This window comes from Schistocerca cancellata, chromosome 3, assembly GCF_023864275.1.
Source record: "Schistocerca cancellata isolate TAMUIC-IGC-003103 chromosome 3, iqSchCanc2.1, whole genome shotgun sequence".
NCBI classification, from domain to species: Eukaryota; Metazoa; Arthropoda; class Insecta; order Orthoptera; family Acrididae; genus Schistocerca; species Schistocerca cancellata.
This window is the reverse complement of record NC_064628.1, coordinates 121,059,371-121,082,706: the sequence shown is the minus strand read 5'-3', so window position 1 is coordinate 121,082,706 and position 23,336 is coordinate 121,059,371. Positions and strand designations below refer to the sequence as shown.

The 23,336-nt window shown below is 45.0% G+C and overlaps 1 protein-coding gene across 1 annotated transcript; it reads left to right on the top strand.

Moving 5' to 3' along the window:
* Positions 1–4,250: 4,250 nt before the first annotated feature.
* Positions 4,251–22,851, top strand: LOC126177143 (myosin regulatory light chain 2). The gene is made up of 5 exons (XM_049924414.1): positions 4,251–4,397; positions 11,970–12,161; positions 16,185–16,365; positions 18,104–18,176; positions 22,393–22,851. Exons 1-5 carry the CDS (start codon positions 4,395–4,397, stop codon positions 22,556–22,558), a joined length of 615 nt encoding a protein of 204 aa, XP_049780371.1. The 5' UTR covers positions 4,251–4,394; the 3' UTR covers positions 22,559–22,851.
* The last annotated feature ends 485 nt before the right edge of the window (positions 22,852–23,336 follow it).

The following is a 23,336-nucleotide window of genomic DNA, read 5'->3' as shown; positions in this document are numbered from 1 at the left end:
TCCCTGGGAGGCGCTGCAGGCGATGTCGTGCTATTAGCAAAGGCACTCGCATCGATCGTCTACTGACATAGCCCATTAACGCCAAAATTCGCCGCACTGTCCTAATGGACACGTTCGTCGTACGTCCCACATTGATTTCTGCAGTTGTTTCACGCAGTGTTACCTGTCTATTAGTACTGACAACTTTACGGAAACGGCGCTGCTCACGATCGTTGACAGTAATGACTTCGCTGTCGACGGACCCTAAACACTAGATTCTCCCTCCTCTTCGATCGTTAAGTGAAGGCCGTCGGCCACTGTGTTGACCGTGGTGAGAGGTAATGCCTGAAATTTGGTATTCTCGGCACTCTTGACACTCTGAATCTCGGAATACTGAATTCCCTAACGATTCCTGAAATGCAATATCCCATACGGCTAGCTCCAACTATCATTTCACATTCAAAATCTGTTAATTCCCGTCGTGTGGCCATAACCATGTCGAAAAGCAGATTCACTGTCCTTTTATACCTCATGTATGCGGTACTACCGCCATCTGTATATGTGCATATCGCCATTCCAAGACTTTTGTTACCTCAGTATAAGGGCGCTTGCGGGAATACTAACTCCAAAAAAAAAAAAAAAAAAAAAAAAAAAAAAAAAAAAAAAAAAAAAAAAAAAAGTTGGCCAGCCTCATTCGTGGTGTAGTCACAGAAATTCCACATACTATTTCTCCTTTCTAGCGTCATCTGGAGTCTCTGGTCTGAAGATGGTTTTATACAAGGTGTCCCAGAAATGTTGAGATAAACTTCGAGGGGTTGTAGAGGATGTCTTAAGGAACAAATTGTCATCTAACGACGCTACAGAGCGTTGAAGTTACAGGCGCCAGCACCTGCCACTAGGCCAACTCTTCGGCAGCAAACGCACGCCGACGGACCGTGGGCGGAACGTCTCTCGATGTTGTTTGTTATTCAGTGACGACGAGTGATTGCCACGATCGCCAGTGGAGAAGATGGAGCTGGTTGCTGAGTAAAAAATCCGTGTTCCCTATGAATGTGATGACTGTTGCCTTGGTGGATGACGGTTTCGGTCACGAGTTTCCGCCCGCAGTTTGCTTTTCTCCTGGAACCCTCTAAAATTTGTTTCTCGGTATACAGGAGAAAAATACACTGCAGTCACGTTTGCTGCCGAAGGGGTGGCTTAATGGCAAGCACCAACGCCTAAAACTTCGACAGTCTGTAGCGTCGTTGGATGACGTTTTCGGACAAGGGTTCCTATCCTCGATTTGTTCCTCAAGACACCCTCTACAGCTCCTCGAAGTTTGTCGTGACATTTCCAGGACACCCTGTAGACTGGGAGCAGTTACCAGAATCAAAAGCCGGCCGGTGTGGCCGTGCGGGTCTAAGCGCGTCAGTTTGGAACCGCGTGACCGCCACGGTCGCAGGTTCGAATCCTCCCTCGGGCATGGATGTGTGTGATGTCCTTAAGTTAGTTAGGTTTAAGTAGTTCTAAGTTCTAGGGGACTGATGACCTCAGTAGTTAAGTCCCGTAGTGCTAAGAGCCATTTGAACCACTTTTTGAATCAAAAGTAAATAAGTTATTGGGATTTGAACTGTTTTTTTTATTAAATTTGTATATACGATCGCTGTGGTTCCACAGTATTCTGCACGTTGCATTAAGTTCACCCCATCATAAATATTAATTTATGATTGGATATCGAGGCCATATGTTGTAATAGAAATTTTAAAACCCACTTTCACGCCCGACCAGTTATTCCATCCGACGACCTCTGTTTTATTTGACAGCGATGCTGTCCCACGGCCACGAAGGCTGGCGAAGTGCGATCTTTTACAGTGAATCCACTTTAGAAGATACCTGCGTTATTCAGTGGCTTAGTGGTAAAGTGTAAGACTAAAAATCCAAAAGCCTCGGAACTTTTACCATTTATCATTTCTTCCGAGTCTGGAATGGTTTTTCACCATGAAAATGCTGAGTTACACATTAATTTTTAGGTCCCTCTATAAATGCTGTATAAGTAAGCTCAAGCGTCGACAGAAGGCAAGGGCCTGTCTCTAGTAAGATAGCGCCTGGTAGAGCACCACGGTTTTCAAAACAACCTTCACATTGGTGACTGCTTTACCTCACATTCATTTATCATCAACTATTCGCCTTTGATGCCTTAAGATTAAGAGGGCCTTTCAGGCAGGTCTGTGTAGTGTTGTAAAACACGAGCTTTTGACAATAATTTACACTACTGGCCATTAAAATTGCTACACCACGAAGATGACGTGCTACAGATGCGAAATTTAACCGACAGGAAGAAGATGCTGTGATATGCAAATGATTAGCTTTTCAGAGCATTCACACAACGTTGGCGCCGGTGGCGACACCTACAACGTGCTGACATGAGGAAAGTTTCCAACCGATTTCTCATACACAAACAGCAGTTGACCGGCGTTGCCTGGTGAAACGTTGTTGTGATGCCTCCTGTAAGGAGGAGAAATGCGTACCATCACGTTTCCGACTTTGATAAAGGTCGGATTGTAGCCTATCGCGATTGCGGTTTATCGTATCGCGACATTGCTGCTCGCGTTGATCGATATCCAATGACTGTTAGCAGAATATGGAATCGGTGGGTTCAGGAGGGTAATACGGAACGCCGTGCTGGATCCCAACGGCCTCGTATGAGTAGCAGTCGAGATGAAAGGCATCTTATCCGCTCGGTTGTAACGGATCGTGCAGCCACGTCTCGATCCCTGAGTCAAGAGATGGGGACGTTTGTAAGACAACGACCATCTGAACGAACAGCTCGACGACGTTTGCAGCAGCATGGACTATCAGCTCGGAAACCATGGCTGAGGTTACCCTTGACGCTGCATCACAGACAGGAGCGCCTGCGATGGTATACTCAACGACGAACCTGGGTGCACGAATGGCAAAACGTAATTTTTTCGGATGAATCTAGGTTCTGTTTAGAGCATCATGATGGTCGCATCCGCGTTTGGCGACATCGCGGTGAACGCACATTGCAAGCGTGTATTCGTCATCGCCATACTGGCGTATCACGCGGCGTGATGGTAAGGGGTGCCATTGGTTACACGTCTCGGTCACCTCTTGTTCGCATTGACGGCACTTTGAACAGTGGACGCTACATTTCAGATGTGTTACGACCCGTGGCTCTACCCTTCATTCGATCCCTGCGAAACCCTACATTTCAGCAGGATAATGCACGACCGCAAGTTGTAGGTCCTGTACGGGTCTTTCCGGATACAGAAAATGTTCGACTGCTGCCCTGGCCAGCGCATTCTCCAGATCTCTCACCAATTGAAAACGTCTGGTCAATGGTGGCCGAGCAACTGGCTCGTCACAATATGCGTCACTACTCTTAATGAACTGTTGTATCGTGTTGAATCTGCATGGGTAGCTGTACCTGTACACGCCATCCAAGCTCTGTTTGACTCAATGCCCAGGTGTATCAAGGCCGTTATTACGGCCAGAGGTGGTTGTTCTGGGTACTGATGTCTCAGGATCTATGCACCCAAATTGCGTGAAAATGTAATCACGTGTCAGTTCTAGTATAATATATTTGTCCGTTTATCATCTGCATTTCGTCTTGGTGTAGCAATTTTAACGGCCAGTAGTGTAATTGTATCAATGTGTAAATTTCAGCCGGCCGTGGTGGCCAAGCGGTTAAAGGCGCTACAGTCTGGAACCGCGCGGCCGCTACGGTCGCAGGTTCGAATCCTGCCTCGGGCATGGATGTGTGTGATGTCCTTAGGTTAGATAGGTTTAAGTAGCTCTACGTTCTAGGGGACTGATGACCTCATATGTTAAGTCCCATAGTGCTCAGAGCCATTTGAACCATTTTTTCTAAATTTCAGTCGTCTTGTTTCGTAGCCACTCTATACGATTTCCGGAAGATCGTCGACAGTGCCGCTGATGGAATGTCCCAGAGTGTAGTTTTCGCAGCACCGTTTACAGAGCGACGATGCGACACGCGGTGAAAAGTAGGTCGCGCGGAGGGAGCCGCGATTACAATAGCACACTGCCGGGACAGGTCAACGGGGCGGAGTTGTCACAGAGACTGACCGGGCAGCCGTGTCACCCCCGGCATTGCAGATAAGGACAAGGAAGGCGACGGAGAACAATGAGGGGCGCCAGGGTGGGGCGCCTTCGAGCGCCCGAAGAGCCGGCCCGATCGCGATCGGCCGCTGGGGGCTCCGGCGCTGACTATTTCCGACGCCAGCTCTAAATAAGGAGAGGTACGCCCCCAGGCGCGCGCACGGGCCGACGGGTAGCGCGCGGGGAGGGGGGCGAGGTGCCGAGACAAGTGAAAAGACTTTCGGAAGACAGTGGCCTGAGCCTTCTCCGGCAGACAACACCTCTAGGAAGGCCTTTCTTCTTCGGCTCAACACACAATGGTAAGTGTGCGCGTCGGCCGGCCGAGTCCTCTCGGCGCGCAGCTAAGTTAAAGTGTGGCAGGTGGATCTCGCGAAACGGACGCGTGTGCAGCTACGACAAGTGTCCGGCACATTATTTCCGTTCTCCGCACTTAGTTACAGCTGACAGCGTGTGACAGTTTATTTTTTTTTTCTTTCTTTCTTTTTGATCTGTGTCCAGCAGAGTGGCACTTGCTTCTACTATGGCTCATTGCGAATGTGCTTCTCCTTAGATCACCAAACTTCCAAAGGCGATTACGTGTATATTAGCAGTGGGTGTTCAAAAGACCAATTTCTCGACGACCGCTAGAAGAGTTCGCGATTTTAATGTTTTGGTTAGGCAACATAGCACTATTTTACTGGTAGCCGCAGAAATCAAACGGCACGAATAAATCACAACCATTTCTGAGTATGGTCAATGTGAAGTAAATCAGAAAACTACGCAGGGCTTACATTTATTTATCAGAGAGGAGTATTGGTCAAAATCTGAGGAACCCTGTCTCGAATAGGTGCTCGTAGAATAAATGTAGTGTACATGGCGTAACATAATGATTCTTTTCGTTACGTTTACTGTTTAGTCGGCTGCGAACTTGCAGCAGAAAGGAAAGTTTTCAAAATAACTACACTGCTGCATACAGGGCACTGCAAAAGATGCACTCTCTTAGTGTGAGACGGATTGTGGAGGAGACTGACTGAGGTCTTCTTAAACGAATAGTATCAGAATGCACCTAAACTGATTTCGTGAATTCAAAATAACACTGAATCCAGACGGCTGCACGGGGATTGGAACTCCGATTCTCACGTTTACGAATCCAGTGTGTTCAGAAGTGTACCGCCTTCTGCGAAAGGAAGCTCTTAACGATGCTACAACTTACTTGAATTTTTACAACAGTGTCAGAAGGGACCGACAGTGAGCTTGACATTCGCATCTGTGAAGGGAAACCTCAGTGGCCAAGTCTACTCATTATGACTGACGGTGAGTTGTAAATAAAGGTAGAATGAGGCGACGAAAGAATGCTGTTCCGAAAGAAAGATCCACCCTCTTTACTCGCATTTACTGAGCAAGTTTGTCACTTTGAGTCACAATGTCAGCGAATAAACTGTCATTATCTGATTGTATGACTGTGTGATGACGCTGAGAGCATACTGCAAGGCATATGCAATTGGAAATTTGGAAATTTGTGGTAAGGTCTTATGGGACCAAACTGCAGAGGTCATCGGTCCCTAAGCTTACACACTACTTAATCTAACTTAAACTAATTTACCCTAAGGACGACACGCACACCCATGCCCGAGGAAGGACTCGAATCTCCGACGGGGTTAGCCGCGTGGACCGTGACAAGACGCCCTAGACTGTTCGGCTACCCCGCGAGGCAAAGGCATGTGCCACGAAGAAACTACCTTGAATAAGAACACAGGATCACAACAAATCATTTATTGCTGTTTTGACGACAGTACAAAATGACTGAGTTTAAATGTGTATTATTTTCCTTATTGAGAATATCGATCTTACACAGAATGAAGTACGACTAATATAGGATACGAGGTTGATAAGTGCAGGCCAATGATTTCAGACGTGTAATTCTGTAATGCCACTTGAGAAACAACTCGGCAATGAAGACATAGACGCCTTTATATTGTTCCGCTTTCTTCCGCTCTATTTCCCATAACGTAATGTTCATATATTGTTATGTTTATTAGATGCGCCTCTAGCAAAGCTATATAGTGGAGCTTAACAGAAGATGACATCTGAATGATCCAGGACATTGAACGTCTAGCTCTTCTGAGCTCGTCTCTGCAACATGTGTCTGCAGATGTAGTGTACTGTTATCCCTTTTGACCTTACGATACGTACTGCGTATCTGTTATATTTCGCTAAATTTTTAATAAAGCTTGATGCCAAAGGTGAATACTTTTCTGCATAATAATGACGTGGCGGAGCGTCTTTTATAGTTGTGATCGCGACTGGTAACCAGTATCCAGTGAGGGTGCATACGACGTGGTTACCATATAACGCACGGTCAACACATTTGCTAAAATGTCATTAGTGTTGTGTACGTATGAAGCTAGACAAACACGCAATGTGGCTCGGTTGTTGCGAAGAGATGAGTCGCAGATTTGTTGCATCTACGAATGTTAATGAAATAATACTAGTTTTTATCGTCTATGAAAAGCGAAAGTTTTGAGCATACTTGGGGTGTATGTTGGTTGACTCACGACTAAACATCTTCCACCAAGTGAAAATCTTTCATTTCATATCTACACAACGTCTATTCCGGTTTTGTTGCTGAAGGAGAGAGGGAGTCAATCGTTCGCTGTCATCGGAACATTGCAACCTGAACGTCTGATTCTATCCGCTTCTGAATTTTCCCAAAACATGTCTCGTGCTTACTGTAAGCCGTCATATTAGCGTGTTTGATTATTTATTCAAAAATACCACAATGAATAAATATTCAGACAGGCTGGATCAATGGTGCCTTCCGATAGAAACACAACAATGTATATTATATTGTTGGAGTTCTACTTTTACAAATCATAATTTTCGGAAAAATACGAAATTAACGACTTTCCACAAGAACTGCTAAGTATTCCTTGAATTCTTAGAAAGGAGTAACATATTTCCCACAGTTATTCACTGACTTGTAGTAGGAAAAGAGAAGGAACACGTAGCTTTGATGGAGACTGGAAGGAAACGGAATCACAGCGTTATTCGCCTCCAGAGACTTTCGAAAGCTTTACGCAGGATGATCAGACCACGATCCGAATCCTCACTTATATCGATGTGGACACCAGCTTCTCTAAAAATTGCAATATCCCAAAAGACGAGTAAGAAGCCAGATGGACTTCACCAAAATAAAAAATAAATCTGCCAACCTAAAAAGAAAGTTACTGTTTACGCACAGATACGAAAGCTAACGTAGATAACTGGGATGATTGACATACTGCGAGAAGCTCGTTAGGTAATTTCAAAAACACATTGGGGCTAGTAACTGCACGTCGTAGTATAAGACGCAAGTACAAGCATAGGTTCAGCTCTATACTTAAAACATATATTTCTGATCTCCCGAATAAATGTCAGTAACAGTCACGTGGCTAGAAGATTGCCTTATTTATAAATGTCAGATTCTAAAAAAATTGCTGTTTTATTTACCCTGAGAATGAGAAACCAGAATACATTAAGCATTGTATCCATCTTGTGCCCTCTGACAGTCGACAACAGTGTAGTGTAACGAGCTTCTATTCTTATTGTTTTGCAGATAAGAATGTCAGTAAAAGTACAAAACCTTGAACGGCTGCCATAGCCACACACCACACAGAACGAAAATAGCCGGCCGCGGTGGTCTAGCGGTTCTGGCGCTGCAGTCCGGAACCGCGGGACTGCTACGGTCGCAGGTTCGAATCCTGCCTCGGGCATGGGTGTGTGTGATGTCCTTAGGTTAGTTAGGTTTAAGTAGTTCTAAGTTCTAGGGGACTTATGACCTAAGATGTTGAGTCCCATAGTGCTCAGAGCCATTTGAACCATTTGAACGTGAATATGACGTCTCAGAAACCAGTGTGAGGCCCTATGCCACCTACCACACAAAACGTGGATATGATACCTCAGAACCCTTGTACTACGGTGGGGCAGAAACCTTTCTTTCCAAATTTCATAAATATTGTTTCGTTCGTTTCCGCCAGAAAATCCGGGCGATAAACCTCATGAAAATTAGTTCCTTTACGACAGTAAGTACAATCAATCAGCCTACATACACTGTCGAAGAACATTAGCCTACCTAAAGTAAATCAGTCATCAACCCGAAGGTTGCTTTGAACACCGCAGTGCGTTACTAGGCATGGCTGTTGTGGAGGTGGCACGCCGTTGCCTTCGTCCGACTTTTGACTGAATTACCCAATTAATTACAGGGGGATTCCGAACTATGGTGCAACTCACCACTTTTCACCCTAACGTTGCCAGAGGTAAAAGAAATCTAAGTGACGTATAACAATTCTCGGACTGTTGCCTACGAACAAGAGAAATGTTGGTGACACGCGTTCCTTTCGTGTCACCACGTGTTATTTCCCGTTAACTGCGAAAAACCAAGCTACGTCTATACCGAATCCGGTTTCAATTGTCACAGAGGACAGGAACTGATCACCAACGCTGGGGTTAGTGATCGCAAGCTACTTTTCGTTTCAACACTCGCCTCTGAAACGCTACCCGAGCGTTTGCTTCGTATCCCAGACATGCTGCAACATTAAAGGTCGCCGCTGGCTCCATTCGTAGCGGTTTTCACGACTGTTTAACAGGCTAGTGGCCACAGATTATTTTCGTGCTTTCGCTTCTTTTGGATCGTTTCCCCTGATGTCATTTCATATTCGGAGCACGATACTACACCCTGATGCGGCCATAGCCATTTCTGGAGGTATCCACGGGTTCGTAACTGGAAGCCACCGCCGCCGGGCTGAGTAAATTTAAGAGTGTTCGCGTCACTGCGTCCGCGGGCGCTGTCTATTTTTAACGACGCCCTCTCGCGTTTCCTGAGCGGGTTGAGGGCGGCATGAGTCCAAAGTCGGGTTGGTGGGGCGATGACGGGGAATTGGGGGTGGGGGAAGGAGCGGTGGGGTGTGAAGGAGGGGGAAAGGAGGGGAGGAACTCGGGAGAGGGTCTGAAAATAAGCGGCCGTAAAAATATGCACTGCTGGCGCAGATTTTGACACGTATGCGAACAAGGTAAACTGTACACGTCCATCACGTGCCACGTAACCACTTCGGCGCCCCATTGAAAGAGTGGTATACAAGTATTGACTCCATTGGACAGCTACCGTTCCAGTATTCTTAGACACTTGGCTAGTGGCCCGACCCTGTTGTCCTGGAAAATGAGTACAACTCGTGGCTTTGCTGCTATTTTCAGCAAACCTGTGGTCCGCACTCCACCAGTGTTGGTAGTTACGTAGACAGCAAGTGACAACAATAAGTAGGACGAAAATTCGCAGAACCCTTTGTGCAGAAACTAATACGTTAATAGTCTCCATAGTCTAGCGCAGCCGTCCTCCGAACTTTTGGTAACAGACCACTGAAATAATCAGTTATGCTTTGGAGCTCAGTCGCAATTTCCTACTCTTCTAATTATCGTTGCCAACGTGCATCATATTTGTTTAGTGTCGTAGTAGCTCCGTTGCGAACTTGCGAGGATCTCGGTGCACTGTACCAGACAGGTCGATGTTTATTGCTTCATTTATATTTATTGAAATAGTTTTTAAATGAAATCTTGGGTTTGGTACATCTGAAGCTGTTTTAACGAACATTGAGGTTTCACGGAACACAGTATGGAAATCATAGCCTGCGGGCTTCGGTAGTTATGTGTGATATGAAAAAAAAAACTCCGTTTGAGAATGGAATGTCATTAACTGCCTCGTGCAGGGACGTGAGGGAGTCCTGAAGGCTTCCATCAGTTGATTCTGACAGTTCCCAAGTGTTGGAATTCTGGTCGGAACAGCCCTCTACGAGGAGAGCGAAGTCCCAGTCGGAACGTGCTGCGGACTTTATCATTTCAGGAGTGGTAACAACAAGGGGTGACACCTGTAAATTAGATGACGTCCCTGTCTCTACGTAGAGATATACAGTGGAGTTCGGGCAGGTTCTTGGTCTAATTCACTAGTTCTTGCATTATGTGCATTATTAACAATGGCGTTCGTTCTAAGCTCTTTGTTTACATGGGTTGTGTATGTAATAGAGTAATTCGATACTGAGTGAATGGTAAAGATAGTGTTAACCGATTTTATGCTTCACACCTGCTTACCATCGCAGACTTCGCATTGCGTGTTTCCATTGATTTAGGAGGAAATGTCTGGGTAAGAACTGCTGTGTGGTATTCTATTTTTCTTTTCACTTGGTTTTATGGTAATTTTTGACTGGTACAGGACAGGAATAAATAAAATGAGTTCGTCCCGTGTCACATCTCTGATCAAAACATGTACGTTGGCGGTAAGCTAGTGCCTATGAAGAGTGCTCTACACTTTTCTTATCTCGCAAATGGCAGGAAACAAGATGACCGTCCAGTCCAAGTAATGAAGCAAGTTGGTGATAAACTGTAACTGAATATGAAACATCCTTTTCAGGATGAACCTAAAATCTGATGCTATGTTGCATTCCTGATAACTGAGATATTACTCGGGATACGCTGGTCTTTCTGTTCCCTTTCATACTGAGGAGTTCTGGATTCGACTGCCGGTAAAGCCGCACCCACGAGGACTTCTTTCGAAATAACAGTTGAGTTCTCGTACTAAATTTCATTCGGTAAGAACCTCGAGTTATTGTACTCAAATCAAAACATATTTAACTCTACTCCATAAATAGGTTCCATTATCCAAAGTGCTTTTACAAGACTATAGTTACTTGAAATCTCCTCCTCGTTTAATTTATACTGAAGACGAACAGGGGCTCTCAAAGTGAGTCGAAGTCTGTCCACTTCTGTACGTGACCTTTGTTCTATCCATAGAGTTAATGGTTTAGTAGTTTCTTATATTTGTCCTCCTGGTTTGAGGAGTAAAATATGCATGCTTGCAGAAAATGTTATGATGAACCCTGGAGCCAGTTCAAGTTTGCTAATAGTACTAGACCCGTCAACAGGCAAATATAAATAAATTTTCTGTGCCCTTTACCTAAAAGACATTGAATATTCAGTCTTCATTCCCCTGTACAACAGACATTGTGACGCATTCGTTTATGCGAGATACACATACAAATTTGCAGTTCAAATGTTCTTGCGAAATGGTTCCCGAAGTTATTCGGATTTATAGCGTGGTTCCTATAGACCAGTCGTAGTGTCGAGCTTCTCTTTCATATCGGTTTGTTGTGGGGAGGAAATTATAGGGAGACCAGTTTTCTGTGTAAATCTTCCGATGGAGGGCGCTAGGGAAGTTATCATTGAATGAGGCAGCGCTGTGACTAAGAAACAAACTCGTTATTTTATAGGGGCGGCAGGTTTCAAATCTTGTTTCAATCGTCCTGGTTTAGATTTTCCGTGGTTGCCGTGAATTATCTGCCGCAACGGTCGCTTCAGGACGACCGTTGTCGCTTTCATCTTCTTGTCTAGTCGACCTTGTGAATTCTGTCTAATGACCGCATTCTCGATAAAAGCTTTACTTCCAACCTGTCTTCGTCTCTTCTTCCTTTACCTTGGCAAGTCTAGTTTCGCGAACCAGCATGTACCGTGATTGTAGATACGAACTCATCTTGTGCCTCTAGGCTGTTTTGCATAGGGTCTGATGTGGAATTTCCCTTTCATTGCTCTGACACAGATTGCGGCTTTGTTTAGAGCCAAGTGAATGATAAAAGTAGGAAGTTGTTGACGTTGGGGCGGCCGGAGTGGCCGAGCGTTTCTAGGTGCTACAGTCTGGAACCGCGCGACCGCTACGGTCGCAGGTTCGAATCCTGCCTCGGGCATGGATGTGTGTGATGTCCTTAGGTTAGTTAGGTTTAAGTAGTTCTAAGTTCTAGGGGACTGATGACCTCAGAAGTTAAGTCCCATAGCGCTCAGAGTCATTTTTTGTTGACGTTGGTGGCGTGTTACAGGCGGACAAGGAAAAGAAGAAGAAGAAGAAGTCTGTCAAGGAGGAGGCGCCAGCAGAAGCCCCCGCCCCCGCCGCCGCCCCCGCCGCCGCCGCCGCCCCCGACCGCAGCTCGCGCGGCTCCAAGAAGGCCAAGAGGACCGGCAGCAATGTCTTCTCCATGTTCTCCCAGAAGCAGGTCGCCGAATTCAAGGAGGTCAGCACACCTTCGCACTTTTCCCCTTATACGTAGCTAGAACGAGCAAATTGTGCGCCTTAGATTGAGGTAGCACTTTACAGAGTGATATATGCCAATTTAAAAGACACAGTACCGACTTATGTAAGGAAACATTTCTGTCACTAGCTCGCAGGATATTTTTGTATACAAGGTGGTTCAGGACTATTTGGAATAGAAAACAACATGTAAATAGAAACTTTCTTCCTAATGGCTTTTTGAAACTATCAAGAATGGAAATGGTAATTGCGACTGAATATCACCTAACCTACTGTTTTGATAATTTTTCTTTAAACTTATATTTTTAATCCACCATCACCACCAATTCAAGCTTTAGCTAATATGACTATAACGGTAGGCAGAATACGTTCAATCGTCTGCAATATTTTGCCTTGTCTGTGACATGGGATCAACATGACTTGCAGAAGTAATTTACTCTGATATTTTAGAAAAAAAGAACACCTTTCCTTCCCTCCGATATTACAGCCCTCCAATTCTTTTAAATCAGGTTTATATATATTATGAAGCACCTTTATTTATACACAATACAGAAGAAATATGCAGAATGGCAAACAAATACATATCGCCATCTAAGGATAGACTTATGCCCGATACTATGTGCGTGGAAACGTATCGCTCATTCGACGAAAAACTGATCACTAAGTATACACTTTTACATTCCGTTGCCGCCCAGAAGGAGGAATCTGAAACAAGGGAGAAAAAATGTGCCTTCAGCTAACTGTTCTCCAAGTAGATTCAAAATGCATCTCTGTGCTTCCTGGTACACATAAATTCGTGGAAGTATACGCCAGTAGCTTACTTTCTTTCATATGAAGTTCTTTACCCTGTACTCGGTACTTAGTGATTGCGGCAGACTTGTCAAAGCCGTCCACTACACATTAAGTAATACACACCTACAGACTTTTTCTTATTGATGAAGAACTCGTCTCAGTCTTTTACTCATAATTACAGGTTAGCCACACGTTTTCCCTTTTCAGTTTTACATATTTTAATAGCACTGTAAAAAATAATCCGATCATTCACAATTTTCTCGGATGGACGTAATCCGTAAACTGCTCCGGGCCGATCCTCAGATGGCGGCATCCATTTCTATACTGTTCTGCACATTTCTTATAACTAGTAGATAAAATTGCTTTGTAGTATCCATAAACATTATTTAAATTGAGCGGAGTGCTATAATTATCATTTTTCTTTCTCTAAAACATCATACCAAATGGCTTTATGAACGCTATTTTTACTCCATAATATAGATAGAGTACAACGTTGCAGATACGTAAACTTTTGAAACTTTGTTAACTAAGACTTCTAATCGGGTTTAACGGAGGTCAAGATTTGAATACAGGTATGGCTATGTATTCTGTTATAGTTCTTCATTTTTTAAAATGGGAAGAGATGTAAAATTGGATAAAAAGGAATGCTTTCATTCAACGAAAGTTGAACAAGTTGCAGTCTTTTCCTCGTTGTTACGTTTCAGTACAGTCCCAGAGTTCTCAAGAGACCACGGATCAAATAATAAAAATATTTCTTCTTCAATCGAACGAGGCTCATGTTACAAGAAATACTTTCTGATACCCACAGCACTAACATTTTTGCTACCTCTATTTACTGTTATGTCTGGTGATCGTATGGATCTAGGTGTTCAAATAAAACCAGAGATGGTCACTGAGGGGTATGAGCCATCCCAGCAGATTGACACAACCACATTGAAGAGTAATCCAAACTGAATGTTTCCGGTAATAACCCAGGAGAATCTGTCTGCGCCGTATGGTCCTACATCTTTCACTGTTACGGAAAATACTCGCGACAGCCCCTCGTCGCCCAGCTCACCGTACCATAAACAATACAAACGGCTTCATAGCCTACATAGCCATGTTTGTGGAAAACCCTATTACCTATCAATATAAAGGAAACGCAAGTACGCTATGTGGAACAGTATCGACTGTTCTGCATATAAAAAAAATCAGATAAACATAAGCTTTGTTCCCAGTGGCTTCGCAGGTATTTATACACTCCTGGAAATAGAAATAAGAACACCGTGAATTCATTGTCCCAGGAAGGGGAAACTTTATTGACACATTCCTGGGCTCAGATACATCACATGATCACACTGACAGAACCACAGGCACATAGACACAGGCAACAGAGCATGCACAATGTCGGCACTAGTACAGTGTATATCCACCTTTCGCAGCAATGCAGGCTGCTATTCTCCCATGGAGACGATCGTAGAGATGCTGGATGTAGTCCTGTGGAACGGCTTGCCATGCCATTTCCACCTGGCGCCTCAGTTGGACCAGCGTTCGTGCTGGACGTGCAGACCGCGTGAGACGACGCTTCATCCAGTCCCAAACATGCTCAATGGGGGACAGATCCGGAGATCTTGCTGGCCAGGGTAGTTGACTTACACCTTCTAGAGCACGTTGGGTGGCACGGGATACATGCGGACGTGCATTGTCCTGTTGGAACAGCAAGTTCCCTTGCCGGTCTAGGAATGGTAGAACGATGGGTTCGATGACGGTTTGGATGTACCGTGCACTATTCAGTGTCCCCTCGACGATCACCAGTGGTGTACGGCCAGTGTAGGAGATCGCTCCCCACACCATGATGCCGGGTGTTGGCCCTGTGTGCCTCGGTCGTATGCAGTCCTGATTGTGGCGCTCACCTGCACGGCGCCAAACACGCATACGACCATCATTGGCACCAAGGCAGAAGCGACTCTCATCGCTGAAGACGACACGTCTCCATTCGTCCCTCCATTCACGCCTGTCGCGACACCACTGGAGGTGGGCTGCACGATGTTGGGGCGTGAGCGGAAGACGACCTAACGGTGTGCGGGACCGTAGCCCAGCTTCATGGAGACGGTTGCGAATGGTCCTCGCCGATACCCCAGGAGCAACAGTGTCCCTAATTTGCTGGGAAGTGGCGGTGCGGTCCCCTACGGAACTGCGTAGGATCCTACGGTCTTGGCGTGCATCCGTGCGCCGCTGCGGTCCGGTCCCAGGTCGACGGGCACGTGCACCTTCCGCCGACCACTGGCGACAACATCGATGTACTGTAGAGACCTCACGCCCCACGTGTTGAGCAATTCGGCGGTACGTCCACCCGGCCTCCCGCATGCCCACTATACGCCCTCGCTCAAAGTCCGTCAACTGCACATACGGTTCACGTCCACGCTGTCGCGGCATGCTACCAGTGTTAAAGACTGCGATGGAGCTCCGTATGCCACGGCAAACTGGCTGACACTGACGGCGGCGGTGCACAAATGCTGCGCAGCTAGCGCCATTCGACGGCGAACACCGCGGTTCCTGGTGTGTCCGCTGTGCCGTGCGTGTGATCATTGCTTGTACAGCCCTCTCGCAGTGTCCGGAGCAAGTATGGTGGGTCTGACACACCGGTGTCAATGTGTTCTTTTTTCCATTTCCAGGAGTGTATTTGAAATACATGACATTTGCCATTTTGGTTGTTTGGATCCGATCCTCACTGAATCCTTTCGCAATAGATAATTGTTTGTACGGTTTGTTAAACGACGAAGTACAGAACAAGGTGTCTGAACAAGGCAGACATTCCTCCGTCGTGTTTTTAGTGCTTACGCGCACATAGCAGCATGAGTAGTAAAGAAAAATTGTCAATAAAAATCACGTCAGATAACGACATATCAGTATTCTACAACGTGCAGCATTCCCTCCTTTCTTGATAGTTTCAAATAGCTGTGTGTAGGAAACCACTGAGGACAAAACATGTGTACTGTATATTTGCATGTTGTTTTATACGCCTAGAAGTTCATAATATCGGCTCCTATCGTATGCCTGTCTTATCCTGAAACTCCTAGTGTACGAAAAAAATCAGGAAAACTAGTGAGGGGAAATGGTTCTGTACAGAAAATACGGTGTGTCTTTTAAATCAGCACATGTTTCCAGAGTGCAGCAGTCATCTGTTAGACTATAAGCTTTACTGCTAATGGGACGCTTTCGCTCTATTTCGCAGGCATTCCAGCTGATGGACCAAGACAAGGACGGCATCATCAGCAAGAACGACCTGCGGGCCACGTTTGACAGCTTGGGCCGTCTCGCCTCCGACAAGGAGCTCGACGAGATGGTGAACGAGGCGCCCGGCCCCATCAACTTCACCCAGCTCCTGTCCCTCTTCGCCGCAAGGATGTCGGGAGGTACGCGGCTTTTCCCGCTGACAACCTATTCTGAGACTCCTTACGCTAGCCTAATAGTAACACAGTATTTCTGAAACGCAGCGTTCTCCAGGATTATTTTCAAGCACGGTGCCAGAAACAACTCCCCTGACAACCTTCTTTGAGATTCGTTATGTTAGCCCAATAGTGACACATTTGTTCTGAAACGCAGCATTCTCCAGGATTGTTTTCAGATAAGGAACCAATAACAACCCATCATTTTCACCCATTGCATTTGGCTTTGATACAGTGTCACGATGCTGCAAAACTTCCCAACATGCCACATTAAACTCCCGTGAAGTCGTTATCTGACACAACAAATTCAAATACCTAGAAAAGCAGCTGTTGGTGCAAGTCTTTTAAGGGATTCTACCTAATCAAAGTTTGAATTATGCGGCTCCTCTGGAATAATTTGTTGTAAATATTCAGTGTATCTTTCTTTTTCTATTATTTAAGTAAAGCCGAACGAGATGGCACAGTGGTTAAGGTACACGTCTCGTGGAGGAGAGGGTTTCAGATCTCTGCCCCACGGTACAGGTATAAGTTTACCGTTGTTTCCGAAATCTCTTAATACGAATCTTCGAGTGATTATTTGAATATGGCTATTTCCCGGCCATCTTTGTCCGTTTGAGGTACACAAATAACATATGAATGCGAAACGCTGTCACATGGTCTCCAGGAAATGGTAAAGCGGGAGACCGCCTGTTTGTTGGCGAGTTAACATTCGTTCCATCTCATCTGACTGATGCGTTAAATCGTTAACAAGAGAGTAGAAGTAATTTTTATTCACCTCTGCGGAGTTTAGAGTATAAGTCAGACTCACCCACGGCGGGAGGTTTTATGATTCTCAGCTATTCTGGTGTTACTATTCCACTTTTGGTACATAGTGAACAGCGTGAGCTGTTTTCTGATTTCAGAACAAACATTTACTTCTAAATGTATTATTTTAGTTTAGAAAAGACGAAAAAGAAAGATACCTGTTAGCTCTTTGTTAGCATTCCACGGTGTGACATATCTGCAACTTATGAGACATGTTTCAACTGTTTCCAAATAATTTTCGTATTGTGAGCTGCATAATGTTTAGTTCTAGGACACGGTTTAGTTGCAGACTTGTTTTTAATCCATCCACCTCTCTCTGGAGGCCTGCACTAAATAGTTTCTATGAAAACTCGTTTTCTGTATAACAGTTGGTCAGCCAATTTCAAGATGTTCCTAACGAGCTTTGACAATCCACTTGAAGCTACTTACTTCACATAAATAACTCCATTGTACAGCAGTTAGACAACTTATTTAATTAAATAAAGGAAAGGAAACACGGCGTGCATTCTGCGCCACTGAACAGCTACAAAATACTAGCTTTGGTTTCTTCAACGGGAGTAATCTTGCCTAAAGTCGTTGCTAGTATAGACTGATATATTTAGATATTCTGTTGTGTGCGTGCAATTCTCCGTACAGACTAACAACCTTTGACAGTGTGTGGTGTCACAGCACAAAACACTCACAGACCAAATTGGCACCTTTAGGATAACAAAATAGCTCTCCGTTCAGCATGAAGGCTGGTATAAGTCTCGTAGATGTTGAATCTTTTGAAGCACAGGGGTTTGCAGGGCTTCAAACAGAGAATGATCAATCTCAGACTGGCAAAATATTCGTGGAATTAAAAATTTATCAAGAACGGTTAGCTCAACTGTTTGTTAATATTTGTCTTTCGTTATTTCAGGCTCCGATGATGATGAAGTTGTTATCGCCGCCTTCAAGACCTTTGACATCGACGGCAAGATTGACAGTGAAAAGTAAGTTTCACTCTTACATTTAACACTCGTAGCGTAATGGGAAAGAATAGTGCGAAATATGATGACTATTGTACGATCTAAGTCTGATAATAAGATGCTGAACTCATGGAACCATAACCTGATATTCAACTGGAACAAATAATTATTTTCAGTGAATAGTTGTAAAGTTTTACATGTTGTGTATTTCGTGTTGCACGACTTTACCCCTATACACACAGCATTTTTCTTAACGTATGGTTCCTGATTATGTTTTATCTGTGGACGGATGTAAACGTAAGGTTTCGTTTACGCATTTGTACTGATGCCTCACATGTTTTGAAAAATTTTATTCCCGGATTTATTGGCCTGCTGATAGAAGAGCTCGGTTATTTTCATCGAAAACCCAGCCATCTTGAAGTGGAGTGAAGGTGTTCCCAGCTGGGAATATTTGGGAGAGCACAACCAGTTCCATAATTTCTCACAACCAAGGAAATCCTCCTGTTATCCTTACTCAAAAGCCGAGGATTAATTTTATTCTGAAAACTGTATCACCGACAAAACTTGGAACACATAGTCTCACTGACAAAAAACGTTAAACACCTAGAAGGAAGTTAAAATAAACTTCTCACGTTGAGAAGCTATGTGATTTTATTTTATTGATTACAGAATAAAGTTCAATGAACAACAAAATCTGGAGTACGAGTACACTGCTGGCCTCTTGTCAGTAGAATGTTGCAATCTGTCATGAATACGTGCACTGATCCTCTTAGGAAGGGTGTCATACTGTTATTGTATCCTCTCCTGAGGTAATTAGACCCGCAGTTGTAATGAGCAATTCTGCGTTTTGGATACTGGTACCGGGATGGAGTTGACATCATGGTTTGTAGTGGTGACGGAGGGGAGGGGTCGAGCGGGGTACACATCGAGGGATTGTCCTGGCCAAAGAAGCACGTCAGCACTCAACATTATGTGGGACGAAAGTTGTCATGTTTTAAAGATGGCACAAGGATAGTGTCTACATATGAGGATGCAGGACTTCGGTAACGTTTGGCTATGCCATCAGTTTTGCCTGAATCACTATCAGAGGACACCTGGAATCATACCCGATGGTTCCTCACATCACAACACTGGCAATAACAAAGGTAGTCTGTCCACAACATCAGCAGAATGTGTCGTCTCGGCTCAGTGTCACCATAGGCGCAGACAATGGTGAGACGAGGTTTCAGATCCATCGATGAAAATAATGTGCAGCCACCCGACGGCAGTCCAACTGATGGTGTTAACTGCAGTCTACCAATGAGACGGCGATTCAGTAGCCCAGCTTCTGCTGGTCTCCAAGCAATGTTGCGGGGTAAGATGGGGTGTTGTAAGTCCTTTACTTCTACGCGGACAGCAGGCGCAGATGTGAAGGAATTACGATGCGCTTGGCACACGATACGATTCCCCCCTCCCTGGTGTCGTCAGTCATGACCGACCAAAACTGTGACGAGGAATTTAGTTTTCGTAACAAACCATACAGTTCAATAGTGGACCAAGCAGTGTCACGTCCAGACTTTCCACATGCAGGTGCATCGCATCCTTCGATCGGCAGGCCAGATTCAGTCCCACAGTTCGCCCCTTTCTAACACTGTGCTAGTGACGTTATCTCACCCAAATTCTTCGTGGCTCTGCACAATGATAACTAACTATACTCCTGGAAATGGAAAAAAGAACACATTGACACCGGTGTGTCAGACCCACCATACTTGCTGCGGACACTGCGAGAGGGCTGTACAAGCAATGATCACACGCACGGCACAGCGGACACACTAGAACCGCGGTGTTGGCCGTCGAATGGCGCTAGCTGCGCAGCTTTTGTGCACCGCCGCCGTCAGTGTCAGCCAGTTTGCCGTGGCATACGGAGCTCCATCGCAGTCTTTAACACTGGTAGCATGCCGCGACAGCGTGGGCGTGAACCGTATGTGCAGTTGACGGACTTTGAGCGAGGGCGTATAGTGGGCATGCGGGAGGCCGGGTGGACGTACCGCCGAATTGCTCAACACGTGGGGCGTGAGGTCTCCACAGTACATCGATGTTGTCGCCGGTGGTTGGCGGAAGGTGCACGTGCCCGTCGACCTGGGACCGGACCACAGCGACGCACGGATGCACGCCAAGACCGTAGGATCCTACGTAGTGCCGTAGGGGACCGCACCGCCACTTCCCAGCAAATTAGGGACACTGTTGCTCCTGGGGTATCGGCGAGGACCATTCGCAACCGTCTCCATGAAGCTGGGCTACGATCCCGCACACCGTTAGGCCGTCTTCCGCTCACGCCCCAACATCGTGCAGCCCGCCTCCAGTGGTGTCGCGACAGGCGTGAATGGAGGGACGAATGGAGACGTGTCGTCTTCAGCGATGAGAGTCGCTTCTGCCTTGGTGCCAATGATGGTCGTATGCGTGTTTGGCGCCGTGCAGGTGAGCGCCACAATCAGGACTGCATACGACCGAGGCACACAGGGCCAACACCCGGCATCATGGTGTGGGGAGCGATCTCCTACACTGGCCGTACACCACTGGTGATCGTCGAGGGGACACTGAATAGTGCACGGTACATCCAAACCGTCATCGAACCCATCGTTCTACCATTCCTAGACCGGCAAGGGAACTTGCTGTTCCAACAGGACAATGCACGTCCGCATGTATCCCGTGCCACCCAACGTGCTCTAGAAGGTGTAAGTCAACTACCCTGGCCAGCAAGATCTCCGGATCTGTCCCCCATTGAGCATGTTTGGGACTGGATGAAGCGTCGTCTCACGCGGTCTGCACGTCCAGCACGAACGCTGGTCCAACTGAGGCGCCAGGTGGAAATGGCATGGCAAGCCGTTCCACAGGACTACATCCAGCATCTCTACGATCGTCTCCATGGGAGAATAGCAGCCTGCATTGCTGCGAAAGGTGGATATACACTGTACTAGTGCCGACATTGTGCATGCTCTGTTGCCTGTGTCTATGTGCCTGTGGTTCTGTCAGTGTGATCATGTGATGTATCTGACCCCAGGAATGTGTCAATAAAGTTTCCCCTTCCTGGGACAATGAATTCACGGTGTTCCTATTTCAATTTCCAGTATCTGGCGTACTCGTAGCTCACACGACGGCTGATCATGCTATACGCTTTAAGGTCTGATAACACGACCATATGGTGGAGGGACTAAGGAACTCTAGTGGGCATTCTGGCCTTGACAGCGGTGCAACTCTAATGTTTTGCATGCACGCTGAGGGTACGCACGCGTACGATTCTGCGTCTACCTCAGAACATTCCCTCCAGGGGCTTAACGTTTTTGTCAGTGAATGTACTTCCGAGATCCGCGTGAAATAGCACTTTTTTTCTATTAAATAAACTGGAGGTTCATTTTCTCGTACGAGAGAAGAATTGATAACTATCAGCTTAAAACTGAAAAAAATGATACCACTTTTAAAATATTTTATGTTTTAACAGAGGCTCCTGTGCTTTCTGTTTCTCCCATTTCCTTATCTATAGGCCTATTCCAATACTTTCCAGTCGAGGTCAAACAAATTGTGTGCCATTATAAATAGTTTTTTAACTGACTTACGAAGTCAAGTTTGTAGTAAAAAGTTCTTTCTGTGTTCTGAAATAATTAATGAAATGTACGTAGAGTCGTATAGCTTCTGTTAACGTACAGTATTCACTTATTCTTTCGCATACGTTAATCACAGTGACCTTAAGGAATTGTACACTATTATTTCTTTATCATTTAATACTTTCACGAATAGCCAGCTACTTGCATTTCGTTAACATCTGATGAAAGTGAAGCAACCATTCTTCCACTTAAAAAAAAATTAACTGTCACCAAAAAACGAGTGCCTTACAACGAGTTTCTGAAAGTGGTGTTCAAACAGACTTTGTGTCGTCAATTATGACAGTAAATAAGAACTTGCTCCACACTTTTCTTGTCTTTGACAAAGGAACAAAATCTTTAGCAATGGGCATTTAATATCGTCTAAATACAACAATTATCTTTCCATTCAACACGCTGTTCCTTCATTTCCATTTTTCGAGTATCTGCTTCTGTTGCTAACTAATAAGGACCGATATTGTGCAGTTAACACGTTAGAAAGCTATTATTTCTTGTAGCTGCTAACATGTTCCAAGCAGCTATTCTTTCCCATTGATTGACGCTTTTATAAGCCGATTTCGCTTACCGAGACACACACATGATTACTGTTGGTTGCTCCACAGGCTGAGACAACTCCTGATGACCTTCGGAGACAAGTTCAGCGCGGATGAGGTCGACGACGCCTACGAGCAGATGGAGATCGACGAGAAGGGCTTCATCAACACCCAGAAGCTGATCACCATGCTTACCGCCAGCGCTGAGGAGGAAGAGGAGGGAGAAGCCGCTTAAATACGTCATTCACGCAGAAACTCATCGAAGGAGCACAGACCACTATTCGCGCTCATTCTCCTCAGTTCAAGCTAGATGCAGTCTCTGCATCGTAAGAAATGTTCCATATTAAATATGAGCATAAACTAAATGTATTTCCAGCAGGTGCAAATATTTCCTTTTTCCCCTCAGATGAGGACTTCATGGAAAATGTACCTGTCAACACTCGACTACTGAAAACCTTGTCCAATCAACATCTTTGTATTCGGGTGATTTTAAAGGAACAAATTTAATAAAAAAATCTGTGAAAATAACTATCTTGTTATTTTGTAGGAAGATACATATTGTATTGAGCTTACTTTGTTTCCTAAATTTATATCTTGCACGGATTATAAGAACGATAGAACTCTGTGTAAAATTGTCACTGCCAGTCGACATGAGAACAAAGACACTGTTAAAGCAGAATGGCTTTAAAGGTTTATAGAGACATTACAAACGTTTCAGGTGCTCGATATTTTGATTTGTTGAACTAATGACCATATTTTTTCCTTTAGTCACTTTCTACATCCTCATCTTCCCTGTACTTTTCTCCGTCATTTTCTTTGTTCTTCCAATCATCTTTCATTTGTTGATGAGCCTATACATCATGACATTCATTTATGCCATTTATCATTATTCATAATACATATAGCACTTAAAACATCAAGAAAATTATCATTGTAAAATTATATGTTATTTAATATATTCGTCATTCGTGAATAAACCTGTTCTAAAGCCACAAAAAGTTCTGAGTGTCCTG

What these genes read in the sequence shown, in the direction of transcription:
- LOC126177143 (XM_049924414.1), top strand. An exon ending in CGCCGCAAGGATGTCGGGAG is followed by an intron (nt 16,366 to 18,103) that starts GTACGCGGCTTT and finishes TCGTTATTTCAG; the next exon opens with GCTCCGATGATGATGAAGTT. An exon ending in GGCAAGATTGACAGTGAAAA is followed by an intron (nt 18,177 to 22,392) that starts GTAAGTTTCACT and finishes GTTGCTCCACAG; the next exon opens with GCTGAGACAACTCCTGATGA.